Source organism: Acyrthosiphon pisum, chromosome A2, assembly GCF_005508785.2.
Source record: "Acyrthosiphon pisum isolate AL4f chromosome A2, pea_aphid_22Mar2018_4r6ur, whole genome shotgun sequence".
Lineage (NCBI taxonomy): Eukaryota > Metazoa > Arthropoda > Insecta > Hemiptera > Aphididae > Acyrthosiphon > Acyrthosiphon pisum.
The window spans coordinates 98,930,023-98,950,237 of record NC_042495.1 but is presented as its reverse complement, the minus strand read 5'-3'; the positions used below and the strand labels follow the sequence as shown (position 1 = coordinate 98,950,237).

The window sequence follows — 20,215 nt, the reverse complement described above, 5'->3', positions numbered from 1 at the left end:
TTTCTTGGCTCAACCTAAAGCAAATTACTGGATGCCAATTACTATATTCAATGCGTATTTATGCCTATACTATATAGTGTGGTATTATTAATTATGAAAGTTAGAGTTTTCCCGGACAATCTCCTAATTAATTAGTTTCGATTGAGTTTAACACTCGGTACTTTTTATTTTAGTATCATCGATGGCGTCGTAATTCTAAAGCTTTTAGGTAATATCTAAAACAAAATAAATTAATAATATCTGAAGTTAATTATATAATTATTATAGTTAGGTACCGTCAATAGTTTTTCAACAAACGAGATAAAATTAATAAAAATATTGATAACTCATTATTCGATCGGTTGAAATAAGGCGTAAACGTAATTTTAGAACACAAGCTGGGTGAGTGTCATCAATATTAACACATTGACATTGAACATAATATAATTTTTTTGATAGGAACAACGCTAGAAACAATCAATGGTTTTGTATTTTGTATATTTTATTACAGGATAAGGAAACAAAAAGTGTGGTACAATCAATATGAAACTGTTTCGATTTAATTGTTATCTATTTTTAAAAAAACTATTTATTTTAAAATTTTTAATATAATGCTTACTAAATAATAGTAATATTTTGATATTAGAACTAACTATACATTATTACATACATGAAATAAATATTACAAAAATATAATATATTGCCGATATCTACTGTAGTATAATATTAAATAATAACTAATAACGGCATAACAATGTTAGACCATTTTTTCTTCAGCCAGCTACAATGGTAAAAATTTTTCTTCATGAGGGCTATTTATTATTAATTTGATGAACGTTGATCAGTTTAATGCCCCGATATTATTTTTTACACTGTATACCAAATTGTCTTCATAGAGTTTGTTATTTTTTAAAATAAACAATAGTTTTTATTCTTAATAAATTTTAATAATTATAATTATAATATTATGTAAAATCATTTGAAATTTTTATTTCGGTTTTTAAATAAATTTGTTTCAAATAAAAATAAATTGTCACAGAACAGTGATCACACATCTTTGTGAATTCACTTATATAATAGTTCAATTAGCGACCGACATTCACGAATTTAGTCGAGCGTTGTAACATCATTATTTTTACCGACTCAAAGTTGAACGTAGTAGGATATCACAAAAAAATCATGACATTAATATTGTGTGCGACGATAAAACAACCAACCGTTTGAATATTATTTTTAAATTGTCAAGAAGTATTATGAATAGTACTCATACACAGTAGGTAGCTACTATAGTATTCAACAATGGTAACCTACGTTTTAATAAACTAGGTCAAGCATACGGAAGCGGTTTAAGGAGAAAAACAAGTAATGACTTATTAATTACTCATACCCAACTGAGAGAGCGGTGCCTATTCGATGGGAGGAGGTTTTTACCCATACAATCATTAAATCATGTAAATAATATACTATTATAATATATAATATATTAATATATATTTATCAATAAATAAAATATATAATACCATTCAAATATTTTCTTACACAGTTTGTCTCATTAAATAGAAATGAAAACAAATTTCTACTATAACTTGCCATTGCTTAAAAAGAAATTTAATTGACTTGGTTATTCGCAGAATTTGAATCAGTTCCATCTGTACAACAGTATATTTTTACTATGACTAAAAAAAATGTCCTAACAGTTATATTATAAATTTCCCAAGATTGTATTATTGAGAAAAATTTGAAAGTGACGTAATACTATGGTTCCATGGAATTAATATATTTATAAAACTCATAAGCTAGTTTCTTATATAATTTTAACATGAACAATTGTTTAATTGTTGTGTTTTGTTTTGTGTATCTACAATTATAACATTTATGCGCATAGTATATCTCATAACTCTAATACAAACTGTTCTGTGATTATAAGTTAAAGACGTGTACAATATTATAAATAATTGGATTTAAGGTCAAGTATTATTATTGTTGTACAAAGTTCAAAAGTATCAACACGAAAAAATAATAATTATGAAAAGAAACTCTAAAAGAGTTCCTCTGAAAATGTTTTGCATTGCTGCTGCGGCATGTTGTTTCGGTTTTAAAAATTAAGTGGAGGGTAAAAAATCGGGGCACATTGTGGAGCGTTTTTAAAACGTTTGAGAGAAATCGAAGTGCACTTCGCCTGCGGAATACTTAAAAAGGTGCAAAGTGTTTTAATCCTTAATAATCCTTTTAGAAGCGATGCTATTCTCTGTCGACGATAGTTGATATTGGATTATGTATACAAAGTATATAAACCTATATATCTATATAAAATTAACACACACACACACACACACATTCGTATAAGAGCGTGCGCAAATATTATTATAACGTCTATGATATACATTATAACGTAGATATATACGTACCAATAGTCGTGAGTACCGTTGTAGCGAAGTAAAATGCTCCGGCGAACTTCCACTGTTGTCCGGCCTTGTGCGGTTCTGACTTGAGCACAATCGTCTCGATCAACCGATAGTCGTCTGTGGATATGTTGTACTTGTTGAGGATTATCCCTTCTATGGCTGCGTGGACAAAAAAAAACAAAAAACAAAAAAATTATGACGGTTTTTAAAATTTAAGGAATTTTTATCTGACAAAAATTAACACTAAAACGAGCTTAGCTGCGTAGGACGTTCTATATCTATAGATTTTAGACTCTCGATTTTTCTATCACCGCGGGTTCCACGTTATTATAATATTTTTTAATAGGGATAATATGTGCAACTGTACGTAGGGTAAATCAAAAGCTATAGTTTAAAACCTTTTAATGTTATATTATGCGTATACCGTTATAATAATTAGAGACGAACCTGTATTAAAAATTGTCCGTGGAAATCGCACATATTTTTTTATCGTAGAATGTAACCACCCTGTATTCGTGCGGTATTCACCATAATGGGTGAGTTGGTGTTTCAATACTTTGCCGCCTTACTGTACATCAAATATAATATTATAAAACCAGCCCGACCGAACAAACACTATACCTATGCACAGTAGGTAAGGTACCTATATTATTATACGCACACACACGAATACATATTGTATAAGTAGGTACTCGACTCTGTCACATAGTTTTTCTCGCGACTCCTTGACCCAGTTATCGCTACGTCTACGCATTTGTGTATAGATCGTTGACAAAAAGGAGAAAAAATACATTCTTTTTCATGAATGTTTTTTATATCACACCCCTTGGACCGCAAAAACGTGTGCGCAATGTAACCAGAACTCGAACTTTGCGCTTGAAAATCATTATGGCGACGAAATTAATTCTTATCCAAAGTCCTTTTAAAATGGTTCTCCGACATTAATAATTAACCACAATATTGTCTTCCTCACGTTGGACACGTCTCTCAAGATCTTCGAATCACACATTCCACATCACTATTGGCCGATAATGTTTTCCACTCACAATAATAATTGTGTTCAAACTTTCAAATCTATTCGCATTACCAACTGACACAATAATATTATAATAATAGTTAGCCAACAATTCAGCACGAGTTTTGCGTCACAGCAGATATCAGTAGGTATTCAAAAACAAAACTATTTACCGCGCGATTAAAAAAAAAGTATAAAGTAACCCCTTTTTAGTTACCGTATTTTAATCGATTGCTTTAAAACAATAAGCTAATTACAATAGTATAATATTATACCATTATACACAAAATACACAAATTTTGATGTTGCCTGCAGAATAATACATTATTTATTACGGTTTATTAATTCCATTACGTTCACATGTTGTTCGCGTATTACCAATATTAATTGAACTACATAGGAAGTATAAATTCTGTTTTGGGTGTTTTAATTGAAATTAATGATAATGTTTTTTTTTTTTTTTTTTATCAACCATTGGACCTCATGGAGTTGTTTAGATTTACATTGTTGGCACACCACCAAAGATTTAACATGAACGTATATAAATTATGCTCGGTGCTTTAAGAAAAATCCCTATAAGTAAGCCAAAATTTATTGCTTACGTGATCGTAAAAATAATTCTACTATAATATATATTATACGGTTCTAGGAAATGTATAAGCGTATTTTATCATTTTTGAAAATATCTTTTTACAGATACACGTAAAAACAAAATAATTCTGTGATAGAATTTGAAACTATGAAAAAATCTACCTAGGTATTGGATATTTTTTAATTTTGTTTAAAAATCTTTTATAATAAATGATTCCGTAAGTATTTTCATGTTATATTCTAATATTCCACACACTGACAGTGATTTCTTTGAAAAGGAATACGAAGAAAATTATATCGGGCTGATTGTAATATTGTAATCATAAATAAGTAAAAAAAAAAAAAATAAGGAACCTTTTAAACATATTATACTTGATTGTATATATTATATAAAGAATATTATCGGGTTTCCTGAAAAGTTTTTTACGCCTTTCAATTTCACATTATAAGAATATGAGATAACATTTTATTTTTCGAGAAATGCCACGGTTCTGAGAACGGTAGAAGGGATCAAGTCCGCATACGTAATAATGCGTATCTATATTGCGTATAGTGTGGATAAACGAAAAAAAAATTGATTTTTATAAAATTAGATTAACAACAGCACGCCTTTGGGTTTTTTAAACAAAATATTCTCGTTGATTGAAAAGCGAAAATTAAAATTAAAAAATATTAAAACGAGCTGTGAAAGCGATTATTTTCCCATTGGACATAAATCACAATTATTAATATCATCATCATTAAAACCAATAAACGCCTCCTGCTGGCTGAGTAGGGATGGGGGTCGTCAAATTCGTTATTTTCTAGCACTGCGTTGGGTGCGAAATACTATTTCGTCTTTTATCTCGGTTTCTCAATCTCATAACCTTTGTTTAACCATAGGATACCAAAATAAGCGAAACACGGTTTATTAAAAAGCTCGTCACATTCTCCGGGTATACGCTACAACAACTATCCGCCACCTGCCGGCGACCCCGTTTGTTCGGTGTGGTAGAGCCCGGCAGTTCTTGTAGTCGTATCGTCTCCTCCCATACGCGTATCGGTAATCTAAACCAAAACTTACTGCTAGGATTTTGGTAAAGCAAAATGTGCGACCAAAAGTGATTTTGCTTTCACCCGATCAAATCCAGTTGGAACACACGTAAGCCACAACGTTTTATTCCCACACACACACACACACACACACACACACACACACACACAATTATCCAAGTACAGATATTTTATATAGACTGGCGACATTAACACAAAATGATTCGCTTAAACATACAGTTGATCCTCACGGTAAACACCCTGTATCCGCGTAACGGCCGAGAGTAGATGATATAAAAAAAGTCAATCGATTAAATTAGATGAACTCACATCGCCGTTAAATGTTTTTCTATCTATTTTATGAACTGATCGATGTTTTAAGTGAATTGGTTTACGATTATAATGAAAAATATTCATTGCCTACAATTAAGCAGAGAGCGAATATACCTATTATATCGTTTTAAATAAGAAGTCGTTTGAAATATTTTATTGTTGGGACTATCGGACCTATAAGATTGTTTCTGGGAAATGACAAAAACCTTATAATAAGGCCGCTAGCTATTATTGCCTATAATGTTTGGAATATTTGGATGATGATTACGTATTTTTATTATAGTTCATAATATTGATCTTATATGAAAACAACCATAAACTATACCAATGAATATTTAGTTGAAACATATCCTTTTTTAATAATACAAGACGTATAATATATCTATTTTAAATATTATATAAAATAGGTAATTAACAATTGTTGTTTTTTTTTATAACTCGTAGGTACCTTTATGTTGCTTTAACATGACCAGAATAGACATCAGATATCGTTCAAATCTCATTTTATACTAAGTACGGTCTGTTTTTGTTAAGAGTAATAGAATTTTGATTTAAATAAAAGTAAAACAGTAGTCCATGATTACGAAAATATATTGCTAATAATAATATAACAGAAAGTAGAGATAACAGCCAAGACATTTTGGGATTCGAACATTCAGACAGATTGGGACCAATAGAATTGGATAATTGTGATTGTGTCGACGGAAAACAGAGACAAAAGAAACAATCCATAAACAATAAACGCACACACTCACATACATACACATAATATATATATATAAGCATATGTGCGTTGGAGTAGATAGCTTATTGAGTACAATAGAGAGCAACTTTATTAAATCTGAGTTTTTAAATTGAAAAAAGTTACTTTGACTTTATAAATTAAGGATTTATGCTGCTATTTGTATTTATTAATCATACTAGGCTTATTTAAAAATAATAAATAATTTTAAACCACAATATATAATATAGGAACATTAATATTTTATAACGTAATTATAATTTATAAGTTATAGAAATAAAAACTCGAGCAAATGGTGCACTAACCATAATATTTTGACTACCTACATAATATAATAGTAAAACAAACAAATCTTATAAAAAAGATCATTTTAAATTGAGTACAGTTTTGATAAATTCAGTTTATGATACACGTAAAATAATTTAATTAAAAATTATAATTCCTATAAAATAAAATTGTGTGTAAAATACTAAAATGTTTTTTTCTATAATGTACCTACATTTTTAACACTCAAATATTAGATTTTTTTTCCAACAACAAATTATGTGCTATATGCATTCAAAGGTCTTAAATTTCAACTTTACATAAGTATGCATAGATATCTGGTGGATGTTGAACAAAATATCAAATAATTATTTAATACGCCTATTTAAAACGTAAATAATCTTTATTTCTTTAGAATTCTCATATTTATTTATTACAATTTAGTCACGATTCACAAAAACTTCTAATTGACACATCTGGTAAATGTTGTTTATCAACTTTTTAAATATTTTTAAATCAACTTTTCCAAAATTATAACTTTACATTTGTCTAAAATGTAGCCTTTTAAATATATATTATCTAAATATGACTATATAAGTTTTAAAAGAAAAATGCCAAACGTAAAATATCTGATTCGTTGTTTTCATTATAATATTATTGTATACTTGCAGAAGGCAACATATTTAAAAATCCATTGTGTATAAACTGTATTAAGTCCATTTATTAAATAATATCTAATTTATAAATTCATAAATTAATTAATACACGTGTTGACTATTAATTTTTCAGGTAATGTTATGGAACGTTGGTTCAAATTTTAAATTTGTAAGCATTGAACAGATTAAAAAAAAATTAAGTTTTTTACAAAATGGAATGTTCAATATAAGTTGAAAGATAATAATCAATAAGTAGGATAAATTATTTGTCCTAGTTTGTAATTCATATTATATGGTGAATAATTATTTTTCATGAAAAATATGATATACAATTACTACGTTTTCTACTAAAAATATTATGGTTGAAATTGTTTCAAATACAAAAAACAAGCAGCATAAAAACAGGTGTATAATATTCACTAATTAAAAAGTTTTGGAATAATTAACCCCCAATTTAATTATATAGCGTTATAATTAAAATTCACAACCTATTACCTAATAAAGTAATAACTATAATCTTACTCAATGTATAGGTAACGAGCTTATTTTTCGTGATATTCATATATTTTTACACTTAACAGCGTGTTATAGCTGGAATGTTTTAAGGTTTTAACATTAACTTTACTATTTGAAGTAGATAACATTTTTACACTCCATAATTCCAAAAAGTTTTTAGTTTTTTGTTAAGAGTGTAGAATTTGTTTAAGACACACGTTATTATGCCTGTAGTTTTAATGTTACACTTTTATATGTAGGTACTAAAATATTTTTAAAAAAATTACAACAAAAAGTATTCTATGATTCGAGACTTATGATTTTATTATTGGTCATAGTCGGGAACATGATAAATAATATTGCGATATTATTTCCAGTAAAAAAAGTTATTGAAAATCCGATCATGCGAATAAGAATAAATATTTTGAAAAAATAAAACTGTTTTCAATTCAAATCATTATCGTTCTTGTTAGGTGCTTGCTTGTATATTGTAATAAACTGAGTGATCGCAAGCGGGCACCGTGCATAATGTGTTTATGGTTTATATACTAACACATTATTATTTTATATATTATCCTTATTCCTTAAAGAAAACACAACATTTGTGGAATTTATTAATAAAATACATATAACCGTTTTGTGATCGATAATATTTCCTGGGTGATTAAATTTTCAATTTAATATCACAAGACGAAAAGATAACGAACGAATATTATTATAATATCCTTCAGACATTTTTCAATAAAAAGAGGGAGTAAATAGTCCAACACGACCGAGTATGATAATATTATACATTGTACCTATACACAATAACCAAATATTTTTTTGATACCTTATTCAAAACGGAATGAAAATTAAATTACAATTCGTTTGTGGGTTCATAGGTATCTATAATATATTTAAAATCTTATACGTCTAATTACTTTAGAGGAATATGTGTCTTTTGAATAATTAGCCATTCACTATACAATTTCAGTAGTGCTATATAATATATATTATGTGTACCAACATGTATTGTATACCTACGACCTGTGTGCGATCAAAATGAACTCAGCACACCCGACGCGGGTTACGGCGGTAGCGAAGAAGCTGCGTGTAGTGCCATTAAATATTTTACAGTTCGGAGAGATTCGCGGTAGGTCGGCGATAATATAAACACCGCGTGTATACCTACGTCTTGACCGGGACGAGTTTTTATAAATAATTACGTCCCGGGAGGCACAGGATAGTAATTTTTTTCTTCCTCTCGTATTATAATAAACAACACACACACTCACACGCACAAATTCACTCATTTAATATTTATATAATAATATGTGTGTTTTATCTAAGCCCGTCACAATCCTGCAGGTGCGTGTAATAACAGTGTGGCTGCTTACTATATATAATTCAACGGGGCAATCTTCTACAGACTAACAGTCTCGCGTACACGGGGGTGATTATTCTAAGTCGGGACCAGTGGCGGATCCAGGGCATACATTTAGGGGGGACGAAAAGTACAAAAAGTACCAAAATTGGCTAAACATAGTGAAAAACAAAGGGAAACTACGACGATTGGAGGGGGTGGGGAAAAGTCCCCCTTCCCCCCCTGTGGACCGGTCATTGGTCGGGACGCTCAGGAATCAGAATCTCTGTCGATTCATTTTCAAAATATATGTTCTTTATAATTTATAGAACCGCTTAAAGTCGATACGTGTAGTTGTGGGTATATAGGTACATTATAATATATTTGAGCAAAGAACTTTGAGTATGTGTTTTATTTTTATATTTGAGTGTTCTTTTGTTTTATATTTTTCAACGACAATCTATATAATAGGTATATTTCATATGCAGAAAATGTTTATGAAAATGTTAACGTTTAATATTATTGTCGAATATCGAACCATTCATTTTTTATGCACAATTATTTAAATTAAAATAAGACAGTAGGTTCGTGTAAGTAAATATTCTCCTCGAAATTGAACTACAATAATATACTTTGCTCCAAACTTTAAATGCTTATAAAATATAAATAACTATTAGTCCAGTATTTGTTATTTATGCATCGAGTTAATGATCAATGACCATATATAATCTGGTTTAAAATATACAGGTTAAAAATTTAATGTAGTGAAAAATCTTTTAAAATAATTATTGCACACCTATTATACTATAGTTTACAATTTTGAATAAAATTATAAGCATTTCTTTTTTTCATAAAATACGAAAATTAAATGTGCCGCGTAGCTTGCGTTAAGAATCAGTCGTAGGTAGGTAGGTACTACAGTACATTTAGTAGGTTACTAACCTATAGGTACCTACATACTATAATGTGTGTCCAAAAATAAAATCTTATCAGTAATCTCGAACCATGATTGAATAATATAATAATATCATATAATATATATAAATTAAATACACAATCATTGTTTGTTCTTATAGGGTCGCATTTTATTATTATAATTTTTTTCAAACCGTTTTGTACATCGTATAATTACTCGCCAAACGACAACTTTATGTATGTACTTATACAGAACTCCAGCCACGCCCTACATAATATAAATTATAATAGCAATGCAATTATATTATAATGTAATATACTAATATTATATTATTACATTAGGCACGGAACTTAACTTATTGTTTACTGCTGCGAGTGGACGTTGCAAGGCGTGGGCTTTTGAAAATATGTTTTTTGAAAATGAAAAGAGACCGTACTCGTTATAGTACTGCAACGGTATTATCATTATCACGCTAGAATGTATTTTGTAATTTTCGGAAAACGATCGAATTCAACCCTTCGAGTGGGTAGTTATAATTACATACAAATCATACGCGATGCAGTAGGAGTGGTGCATTACGGTCTATAAAAAAACAACGGTATTTGCGATTTGCGGGACGTAATACGACTTCTCCGGTTATTCAAAATATAATAATGTATTGTTATTGTACGGTATAGGTACTTAATATGTATAGTATAATAGTTCTCGTGCCTTAGTCCTCGTCGAAATTAAAGTAAATGTTATCGAAATTTTTTTTTTTTCATCCCGAGTCATATCGACCTTAAACCCTATTCCCCACCCTCATCGCTCCACCACCGCGGGATAGACGTTACGCGCGGTGAGGGTTTGGCGCGTTGGCGTCGAGAGAAACTACTGCAGTGGCGGCGGCGGCGCGGTGGGTGTGCGGGGTGCAGGGCGAGGAGCTGGACGTACGGACGAAGAATTGAATCGTATAATAAATATACAATTAATTTTATTTTTTTTTCGGAAACATTATCCCATGAGCAGTTTTTACGCACGGTACCCACCACCACCCACTCGCGCCCCGTCGTCGCAACCGCCGCCACTTCCATCGCCCTGGGTGGCGATTGTCGCTGGCGGCGGGGCCGGTCGTGATTGATGTGGCGTATTGCCGGTGACGTCATTGCGTGTATCCATAGCGACCAACCGGCGGCGTGGCGCGGCATTTCGTAGCAGGGTCGACGCATGATGGGGTGCGGTGCACGGGGGACGATCGGTGGACGGGTCATGTGGGGGGGGGGGGGGTTCGGCGCGGTGGGTGAGAGTAAACGCAATCGTCGTCGACGCCGCCGCCGCCACTGCCGTATACACGCTGCAGCCGCCCCGCATAAACCCTTCGACGCCGCCGGCAGTCATTGTCCGCCGTATTTTTCTTCTCTCGGCGACGACTTTAATTTCTCGACGACTCCTCCACCGCACACCCTGTTTTTTTTCCCCTGCACTTTGCTCTTTAGACTTCCCCTGACTTTTTCCATATATATTATTTTTCTCGCCCTACAACACACACGCCAATGCGCTGCCACGGCTGTTTTTCATAATATATCATATTTCGAGTTATAAACAGATAGAGTATATAGTGAAAAGAAAAAGATAGATATAGTATATATATAGCTAACAGAGATAATGGTACAAGTACAGAGCGTGCGGAGAGACCTTGCGTGTACGTAAGACGGAGAGACAAAAATATATAATACGACCGATACTCGACTATAATATAATATTGTGAATTTTTTTTTATACACGCTCTGTTTGACAAATTATATATATTATATAAAAAAAATAGTACAAATTGAACGTGGCACGTTTTTTTTATTTTTATATTATTTTTTATCGTCGAGTCGGATACATAACGACACCAATAACGGTCATCCGCATTACGCCATTGCGGGTACAATACAATTTATATTGGCCTCTTTGTCTACTTCTTTTTTTCCATCGATTTCCCACGCGACAATCGCACGAAACAATAGCAACACATGATAATATTATTGCACCGCTAATTATTTAGAGTTTTTCTTCCTTGATAACATTAATTATATATACACCACTCGTCAATTTGACCTAATGACACCATTTTCTATATAATGCAACCTCTATTTCCCCAATTGTGGTATATAATTTGATATAATTGTGTATTTTTAATATCTTTTTTTTTAGAACAAAACTGTTACTGATTAATGTTTGAATATATATGTGCTTATGAAATGGATCAGGTTTTGAATTACCACGTAATGTTTTGCTACCTAGACTTAATTATATTTATATCTATCCTTCTAGCCGTATTTACTAGCGTCTTTCTAACAAAATGCGGCTTAGGTCGTATTACACAAAATTAATTTCGTGAAATATTGCAATGAAATAACTTACAACTTTTGTTGGATTATTACACGAATTTATAAGAAGAATGAAATACAATCCTGTATAATTAATTGTATATGAAAATATAATATTAAGAAATACATATAAATAAATTATGATATTACTATTTTCTAATTTTTAACAACAATAGTGTTAAGTATAAATTGTGAATAATAATGTATTGGTACCTATTGAATTAATATAATTTTACAAAAAAAAAAAAATGTCAGGCGATGTAAGCCATTACAAAATTAGTATAGTAACCGTTATTTTAATATTTTTATTGTTTATTCATTATTATTGCTATAGCAGAAAATGAACACAATTTATTATAAAATATGCAACATTTATTGACCTTATTGATAACTGCAGGTATCAAAATCATGTATAAAATTACAATACACATAAAATAAAATATAATCCACATTTATTGTTGGCATCTTTAAAAACATTATTTATAGGTATCAAATAAATGACATATTATTTCTTTTAAATAAAAATCACGTTACTCTGCATATTGTAAGTAAATAAAAAGTGTTTTGATACTGAAATATAGTAGGTATCTACTTTTAAAAGACAATTTTAGTTTGTTAGAATTCATTAGCATTCACGAAATTGATGAATTACTATAGATAAATATTTTTAACACCCACTTTTACTATATTACCATTGTTATTATTATTAGGATGCGTACGTATTCATTTTTAAAATTTTAATTATATAACAAAAGAAAAGTGCTGCATAGAAACACAAACGATTGGAATAGTGGCGTCATTTAGGATGCCAGGGACGCAGAGTGGGCATTTCCCCCCCCCTCTCCACCCTTGACATTAACAGGCCGCTGTCGGGCCGGATATTGGCTAGTTTTGGGCTATATGTATAGTAGCTAATAGGTAATATATTTAGGTATCCCTCTGCATATGTATTAATTAATTAGTCATTGTTTTCTCTCAAAAAAGGTATTTTTTTTTCAGTTTTATTATGGGCCGGTCAAAAATTTTGCCCCCTCTCTCAAATACTGAAATGATGCCACTGGATTGGACGTGAACTAGTAACTGGACTACTAGAGTACTAGACTATAGGTGTCTCTATAACCGATATCGCGTTATAAAAATGCATAACTTAATATATCTTATTTATTTCGATGTTCTCTATTACGATTTACAACAGTCTGATCATATTATTTCTCATAGGATAATGGTTATTGTCAATATGTCTATAAATAGGTAAATATAAAAATACAAAATACTTACGAAATAATATTATGTAGATTGTAGGTACCTATACTAATTTGTAAGATATTTAAGAATATGAATTTACTTCATAACATTATATGAAAAAATGTTAAAAAAAAAAAAATAGTTTTTTTTCTATTCATGGTGTTCAAAAACGTATTATTTAATTGTTATTGTTACTATTATTATATACAATGTAATTCACCCTCTATTTCTTCAATAATGCAGTTATTTAAAATCCAAGTTTTGTAATTTTTAAATATACTTAAGGACCGCATATTTTCAAATTCTTGAGATTTTTTGTATTACTTAAGGAATGTCCGATGGAGATACAAACTTTTAACTGTACTTTAAATGAGACACATTCTGCTGTAAATTATTTAATAGATAGTTTTTCTGAACATTTTGACCTATCAGAATCAAAATTTGTACGAGTAGTTTCTGTGCTATTTAACTTTGAGTACTAAGGATAATAGGTCCATGATAATGCGGCTTTTTTAAAGTTAGGGGCTATCGAGATTTTAAAATTGTAGTGATTAATATTTATCTGTCTGCATAAATAATTTGTAAAAATGTCACAAGTATAATAAATACATAAATACTACCTACGTAGTATTACTAGATCCAATATTACTTCTAATTAATCTTTTGTAACATCATTTTTAAAAAAACTGAAGTTTTTATCGTCACGGGAGGACAGGACACTCCTTAAGTAAAACAAAAAAATTCAATAATTTGAAAAAATTGTCTTTGAATATACTGAAAAATGCTACATATCAGAATTTGAATAAATTCATTCTTAAGGGTCCTGGTGCCAGTTTTTCAAATTTTCCACAATTCTATCAAATTTGAAAATTAAATTTTATATTTTAGTTACCACCTCAATTATAAGATTTTTCCACTAATCTACTACCCGATACCTATTTATTAAAAATATATTTAATTAAAATCTATACAACATCTGTACAATAAGTAATTTTTATTTAAGACATTTACATAGCGAGACTGACAGATAAGGGAGGTCACTCATTAGTGCCACCCGAAAGAATTTAATATATATACATATTACATATTATACATCTATCATAAAAAATTATGTCTAACAGTAGTATACTTAACGCTGTGTATAATAAACTATAAGAAATTAATGTTTTTTATTTTTGAATATAATAAGAAATTGAAGATGGCTCAAATAGCCAAGACCCGTTAATTACATTTTTTGGGTAAAATTATAGGCACCTAGTAAGAAACATTATGAAATTAATATTGATTTTCTTTCACGGTTATCTTTGTTAATTGAGTAAAATATTATATGTTATGACTTATAAGTAATTAGGTATTTTACGTTTTATTTAAACTAAAAGAATTCCTAATGCAATTATTCACTACAATTTTTATTTATGATTACATATTATTGATATTTCCAATCGATGCACAGCCATTATAAATGTTAATGGCTTCTCTGATGCTTTTAATTATTTTTAGAGCTTTATAAAATAATAATCTTCCAGAAATTAGTTTACATTTTCTCAGTAGTCAACTCTGAATAGTCACATGGTCTTTAAAATAATTTACAGGCATCATTTCAATGAAGCCTTTTCAAAGAGATGACCTTTTTTAATAGCCATACTTCGGGAATAAGATATTTTTGTGTTGAAATTCAATAACGTTGATGAAATATTTATCAATAGTATAATGATTAGTAATTAATAAATAATTAACTTCGTTTAAAAATTATTTACATTGAATATTTATCCCCGTTGAAAATTATATTATCCATAAAATATAACATCATTATTGAAACATTATCTGCATTGATTTTATTATACCAATGAATAGGTAGAAAATATAAAACGTTTAATCATTAACTAACGACTACTAAATAAATACCTAATTTTCTCGTTATAAACATAGTACATCAGCTATTTTTAACCCTAAGTGTAATTAGATTATAATATACTCTATTCATGTGCATAATAATAATAATACATGGTTTATATAAACGTCCAATGTGAGTGTAATTCATTACCGTGAAGTAGTTTTGATTGACGTATTGAAAACCGTGGTAGTTTTTAATTTATACAATTAAGTAATTTTGTACCTTTAAATTTATATCATTAGATAATATACATTTTTATATTTGAAAATTATTATTTTAATTTAATTTTATTTTTGTATTTACACTTAAACAAATAAATTGAAAGTATTTAACTGACAACGCGTGATTTATTATCTATTTATTGAGCGCAGTTTAAATACATTTGGTTTGTTTTCATACGGAATCATTATTAATTACAACTGTAATTATCGATTTAAATTTTTGTCATTTTGATACCCACATTATAGTTTCAACACGAATAACTTATTAAAATTTTTCAATAAAAATTATTATCTAAGAGTACCTACTCCGTATTTTCCCAGTATTATAAAAACTTTTATCTCTTAACTCTTTATATTAAACATTTTTCAATACATAATATAATATGATTTGTCTGATCACAATAAAGTCTTAACGTTGCAGCTAAAATATTGAAAGCACCTAGTCATAGCCCACATCATTATGAGTTAGGTACTTAGGTACTACAGATTTTGACGAGATTTCCCTTCAAAGTAATAGCTCAGGGCTACTATTCCTATTTCCTGCCTACCTAACAAGTATAAAGTATTCAATTAGGTTGGAAATGTACATAATATTATAATAATTATTCTTACTTGAACTATAAGACTAATTTGAATGTACAGGAACAGAATTATTATTGTGCCGTAGACCGTAGTCGTAAATATTTACAGAAATATTGAAGATTAAAAATCTTAACATAAATTTGTATTGAAATAGACATAACTGCTGGCATTAAAAAATGTACCATATGAAAACGACGACAATGGGGATCTCTTAAAAGATAGATTTGTACAACGTAATATTATGGAAATTACTTTTGAGTTTTGACGATCGTTTGCGAAATCTAAATACGAAGAAGTTTTTTTTTGCATAGATAATAATATTATATACTTATATAATATTTTATAGTATAATAGTGCACAGTATTATACATAATATTATATAATTTATTGTATAGTATTTTATCAAAATCTTAATGGCTAACAAAAGCAGATGGGAAACATTAAGTGGATACTCGTATATTTTCGGGTTCTCCCGAAACGGTATCATTTATAAAATTTTGTCGAACCATGACGGCGAAGTAAAAAGGTTTTGTACGGACGGAATTTTGTGTTGAAAATACGAAACATGCACTCAAATCGCGTAACGTATATTGTACCATTGTGTTTGTGTACGTATACGAATGTATGTTTTTCTTTTCGTTTATTTATTATTATTATTTTCCACTTTTCCTTTGTACAGGGTGTTCCCCACAGACGAACCACTGCAGTAAGCCACCGACCGCGTGACTGGGTGTAATAATGGAATTTTGTCAGCGTGTCCAAGTTTCCGTGGGAAAAAATCACCTACACAAGACAGTTGCTGTACGCGCGTGAGTAAAATATACATCCGTCTGCAGCCCACCCTTGATCGAAAATATGGCGTTTTCACCGCTGAAAGTTACAATGTACATTATATTACAATATAATTCATACAATCGTATACAATTCAACGTCAAGCACCATACACGAAAATATTTACCTCGACATTTTTCCGAATCCCGGGAAAGATGCGTTGACGACGAGTCCCCAAAATCTATTTATTTGCGAATAATAATATGATAGGTAAGCCACAGGCCGAGTGTTAACGTATTTTGGTAGAAATGAATTCGGTCAGTCCGGCACTATTCAATAGTGATGATTTATGGGGGTTTAGGATAATATGGACACGATGCTGATACTGGTTAGTGGTGCCTGATGGAGTGCAGGGTGGCATGCCCTAATTCGCGTTACGTACAATATATGATTTAATGTGTGTGCTGCCGTATAGTATTGCACATTTAAAATAGGTCTGACATTAATTAATGACGTAAAAATAATCAACATTTTATTTTCTATACGATAAATTGCCAGTTAATAATACATAACTATAATATCATAGTACATGCGTATATATAGTGTATACTGTATACCTAGTACATACCTTGTTATGATAACTAATTGTCGATCATAACCAAAAAAAAAAAATTGACTAAAATTTGTTTTTTGTAAAGGTAAATCCATGCTATCAGATCGTATTGTCGTACAGTGTTTAAATGAAGCATAACAACTTTATGTACCTACAAAAGGGTTAAACATTTGACATTTTCTCAAAATGTGTACATATTTTAGTACAAAGAGTAGCACCTCCAAAACCCTATTTTAATCACAAGTCATTCCGCTGAAATTTTTAGTGATATTATATTTAACGTGGATACACAGTATAATAGGTCAGTGGATCACTAACCACTATTTTACCTAGCATAATTATTTATATAAGTATTATAATATTATTATCGTGCGTTATGGACTGTTCGTTTATACATACCGGAGACACATGTGAGCCTCATGGTGTGTAATATAACATCGTTTAGTCTGGTTTTACTAGTGTATATTTTGGTTCGTTTTTAACGAGGAAACAATCTTCTAGAGAAAACTTCAGAATCTTTAACCAGTTATCTACAGACATTTTTTTACCTTAGGCAATTGCTTAAAATGTTGACTTTAGACTTAATGTTCTATAAATATCAATACACAAACGTTGAATCAATATTCGATAGTTAATCGTGTACAACCGTTTAAAGTTATAATGGACATGATATTATCTTGGTGATGAAAAGTTTGGGTGACTATCGTAGTACAAACTACAAACTACGAGTTTTCACTCCCACTTTACACGGCAACTATCTAAACCAGTGGGTAATGACTAATGACCCAATAACGGGTCGAATACGTTTTAGATTAGAGTTTATACATTATGCGGTACCTATGAAATATCATTTTTATTTATTAGATTTTATATTCTGATATAATTCTAGTGTGGAATTTATTATTTTATTAAATAACCAAATAGTAAATTGTATGATAATGAAACAAAATTACAGTACTTTGTGCCAATTTATTATGTCATATAGTTTTTTTTTTTTTTTTTTTGCAACAGTGAGGTCAAAGAATTATTAATACCACTGATCTAATAACGAACGTAAACAATCGTTACGTGATAAATAATTCGAATAGGTTCGACATCCGACAGACCGTATAATATATTATTATGTCTTTATTATACCTATAAATAGGAAGCCTCGTTACATATACCCCCCCGAGATGGGAACGACTTTTTGTACGAGTTTAGCACTACCCACAGCTAAAATATTTTTAGTCTTGGTTCGGGCCAATCGTTGTGTTGGGCGGGTGGGAGGGGGGTGGGGGTATCGGTGGGGTACGGGTCACGTGGGCAGAAACGCTGGTAAGTAACTTTGCTAAGTAAACGCATATATTATTATATTCTGCCGTCCGGTCGACCGGAAACTTACAGTCCAGCGCTTGTTTCCGGCGTATCTCCGTCTCGGACTCCAGGGCGTCGAACACGGCGGCGCCGATGAGCAGATAGGTGAACGTACAAACGATCAACGATAATGTGCGGACGTTTTGCTTCTTCATCCTGCGGGCGACACCACCATGGTGCTGGCCGCCACCGGCGCCTTATCAACGACGCCGCCGCCACCTCAGCTGTCGCAGCAGCCACAGCCGCTGCCGGTCGCCGACCGCGATTGCCGAGCCGCACACGTCGCACACCGCACCGGGCGCCGTACCGCACCGCGCTGAGTGGTGCCGCGCACAACGTCCGCCGTCTGACAAACATGGCGGCCGCGGTCTTCCGGCGCACCCATCACACGGACCTGCGGACAAGACACAATCGTTATCAAAAAATTCCGAAAAAACGATGCCCAATAATGATAATATTATATGGTTTCAATATTGCTGTCGTATTGATTATTGTCAATGAGTTTTGAAAACAATTATTAAATAATATAAATTTTCTATAGTCTATACAATATGCGTAGGGATAGTGGTAATTCTGGGCTGGGATCTATACGCATATGCTGCATTGTTTACCTAGAATCTTATAACATGTACGTTGCATGTGTTTTTGATTTAGAATAAGAATAGTTTTTATTTTGCATTTTTTTTTAACAATTTTCGTTATTATTATCTAAAGTTTAGAGTCTAAACAATGAAAACAACGAAAACCAACTGAGCAATATAAACTTTAAAGAATTTTAAGGGTTTAGGTTTAGGGCATCCCACACTAAAATCTAGTTTTTTTAAAAATTATTTTTAGATAAAAAAAAAGGATCATTGTAAATTGTTAACAATGGGTTTTTACCTAATCGAATATTATTCATTTTTATAGTTTTAATCGTAATTTTTCAAACGGATTCGTATAACGTTACAACCGAGATCATGAATGGTGATGGTAAATCAAATGAGAACTATTTTATTTTTCAAATTAAAAGTCCATACGTAGAAGATTTAAAATTGTGCAGTCCTGCAAAACGTCTTTTTAAATTTAATAAATAATATTTTTTGTTCAAAATAACTAAATTTAAGTGAATTTTATATAATGTGTGTAGTATTTTGGATTTTAGGGTATTACATTCCCAGTCCTAGGTTATTGTAGGAAAATAATTGCGTTCTATTCGTATAACAGGCTGATGTAACGTTCAACATCCAAGTATGTGCAGCTCATTCATTTCTCATCTGTATCTAAAGAGTATTAGCCAGACAAGATTATAAAAGTGCAGAATACTTCCAGATCAAAATATATCAAAAGCATACGGATAAAATAACGCAAGGTGGCGTACTAATCTGCAGTAATCGGTGTAAACTCTTTTCTTTATATTTTAGTAC

The 20,215-nt window shown here is 30.8% G+C and overlaps 1 protein-coding gene across 2 annotated transcripts in view; it reads right to left on the bottom strand.

Moving 5' to 3' along the window:
- Positions 1–20,215, bottom strand: part of LOC100160352 (two pore potassium channel protein sup-9) — a 67,021-nt gene that overhangs the window by 29,907 nt on the left and 16,899 nt on the right. For both annotated transcript variants that reach the window (XM_008182892.3, XM_001945371.5), the window contains exons 2-3: positions 18,838–19,203; positions 2,388–2,543 (exon numbers count right to left, since the gene is read on the bottom strand). In XM_008182892.3, coding sequence (XP_008181114.1) covers positions 2,388–2,543; positions 18,838–18,964 — 283 coding nt within the window. In that variant the 5' untranslated portion in view covers positions 18,965–19,203. The remainder of the gene's footprint in view (positions 1–2,387; positions 2,544–18,837; positions 19,204–20,215) is intronic.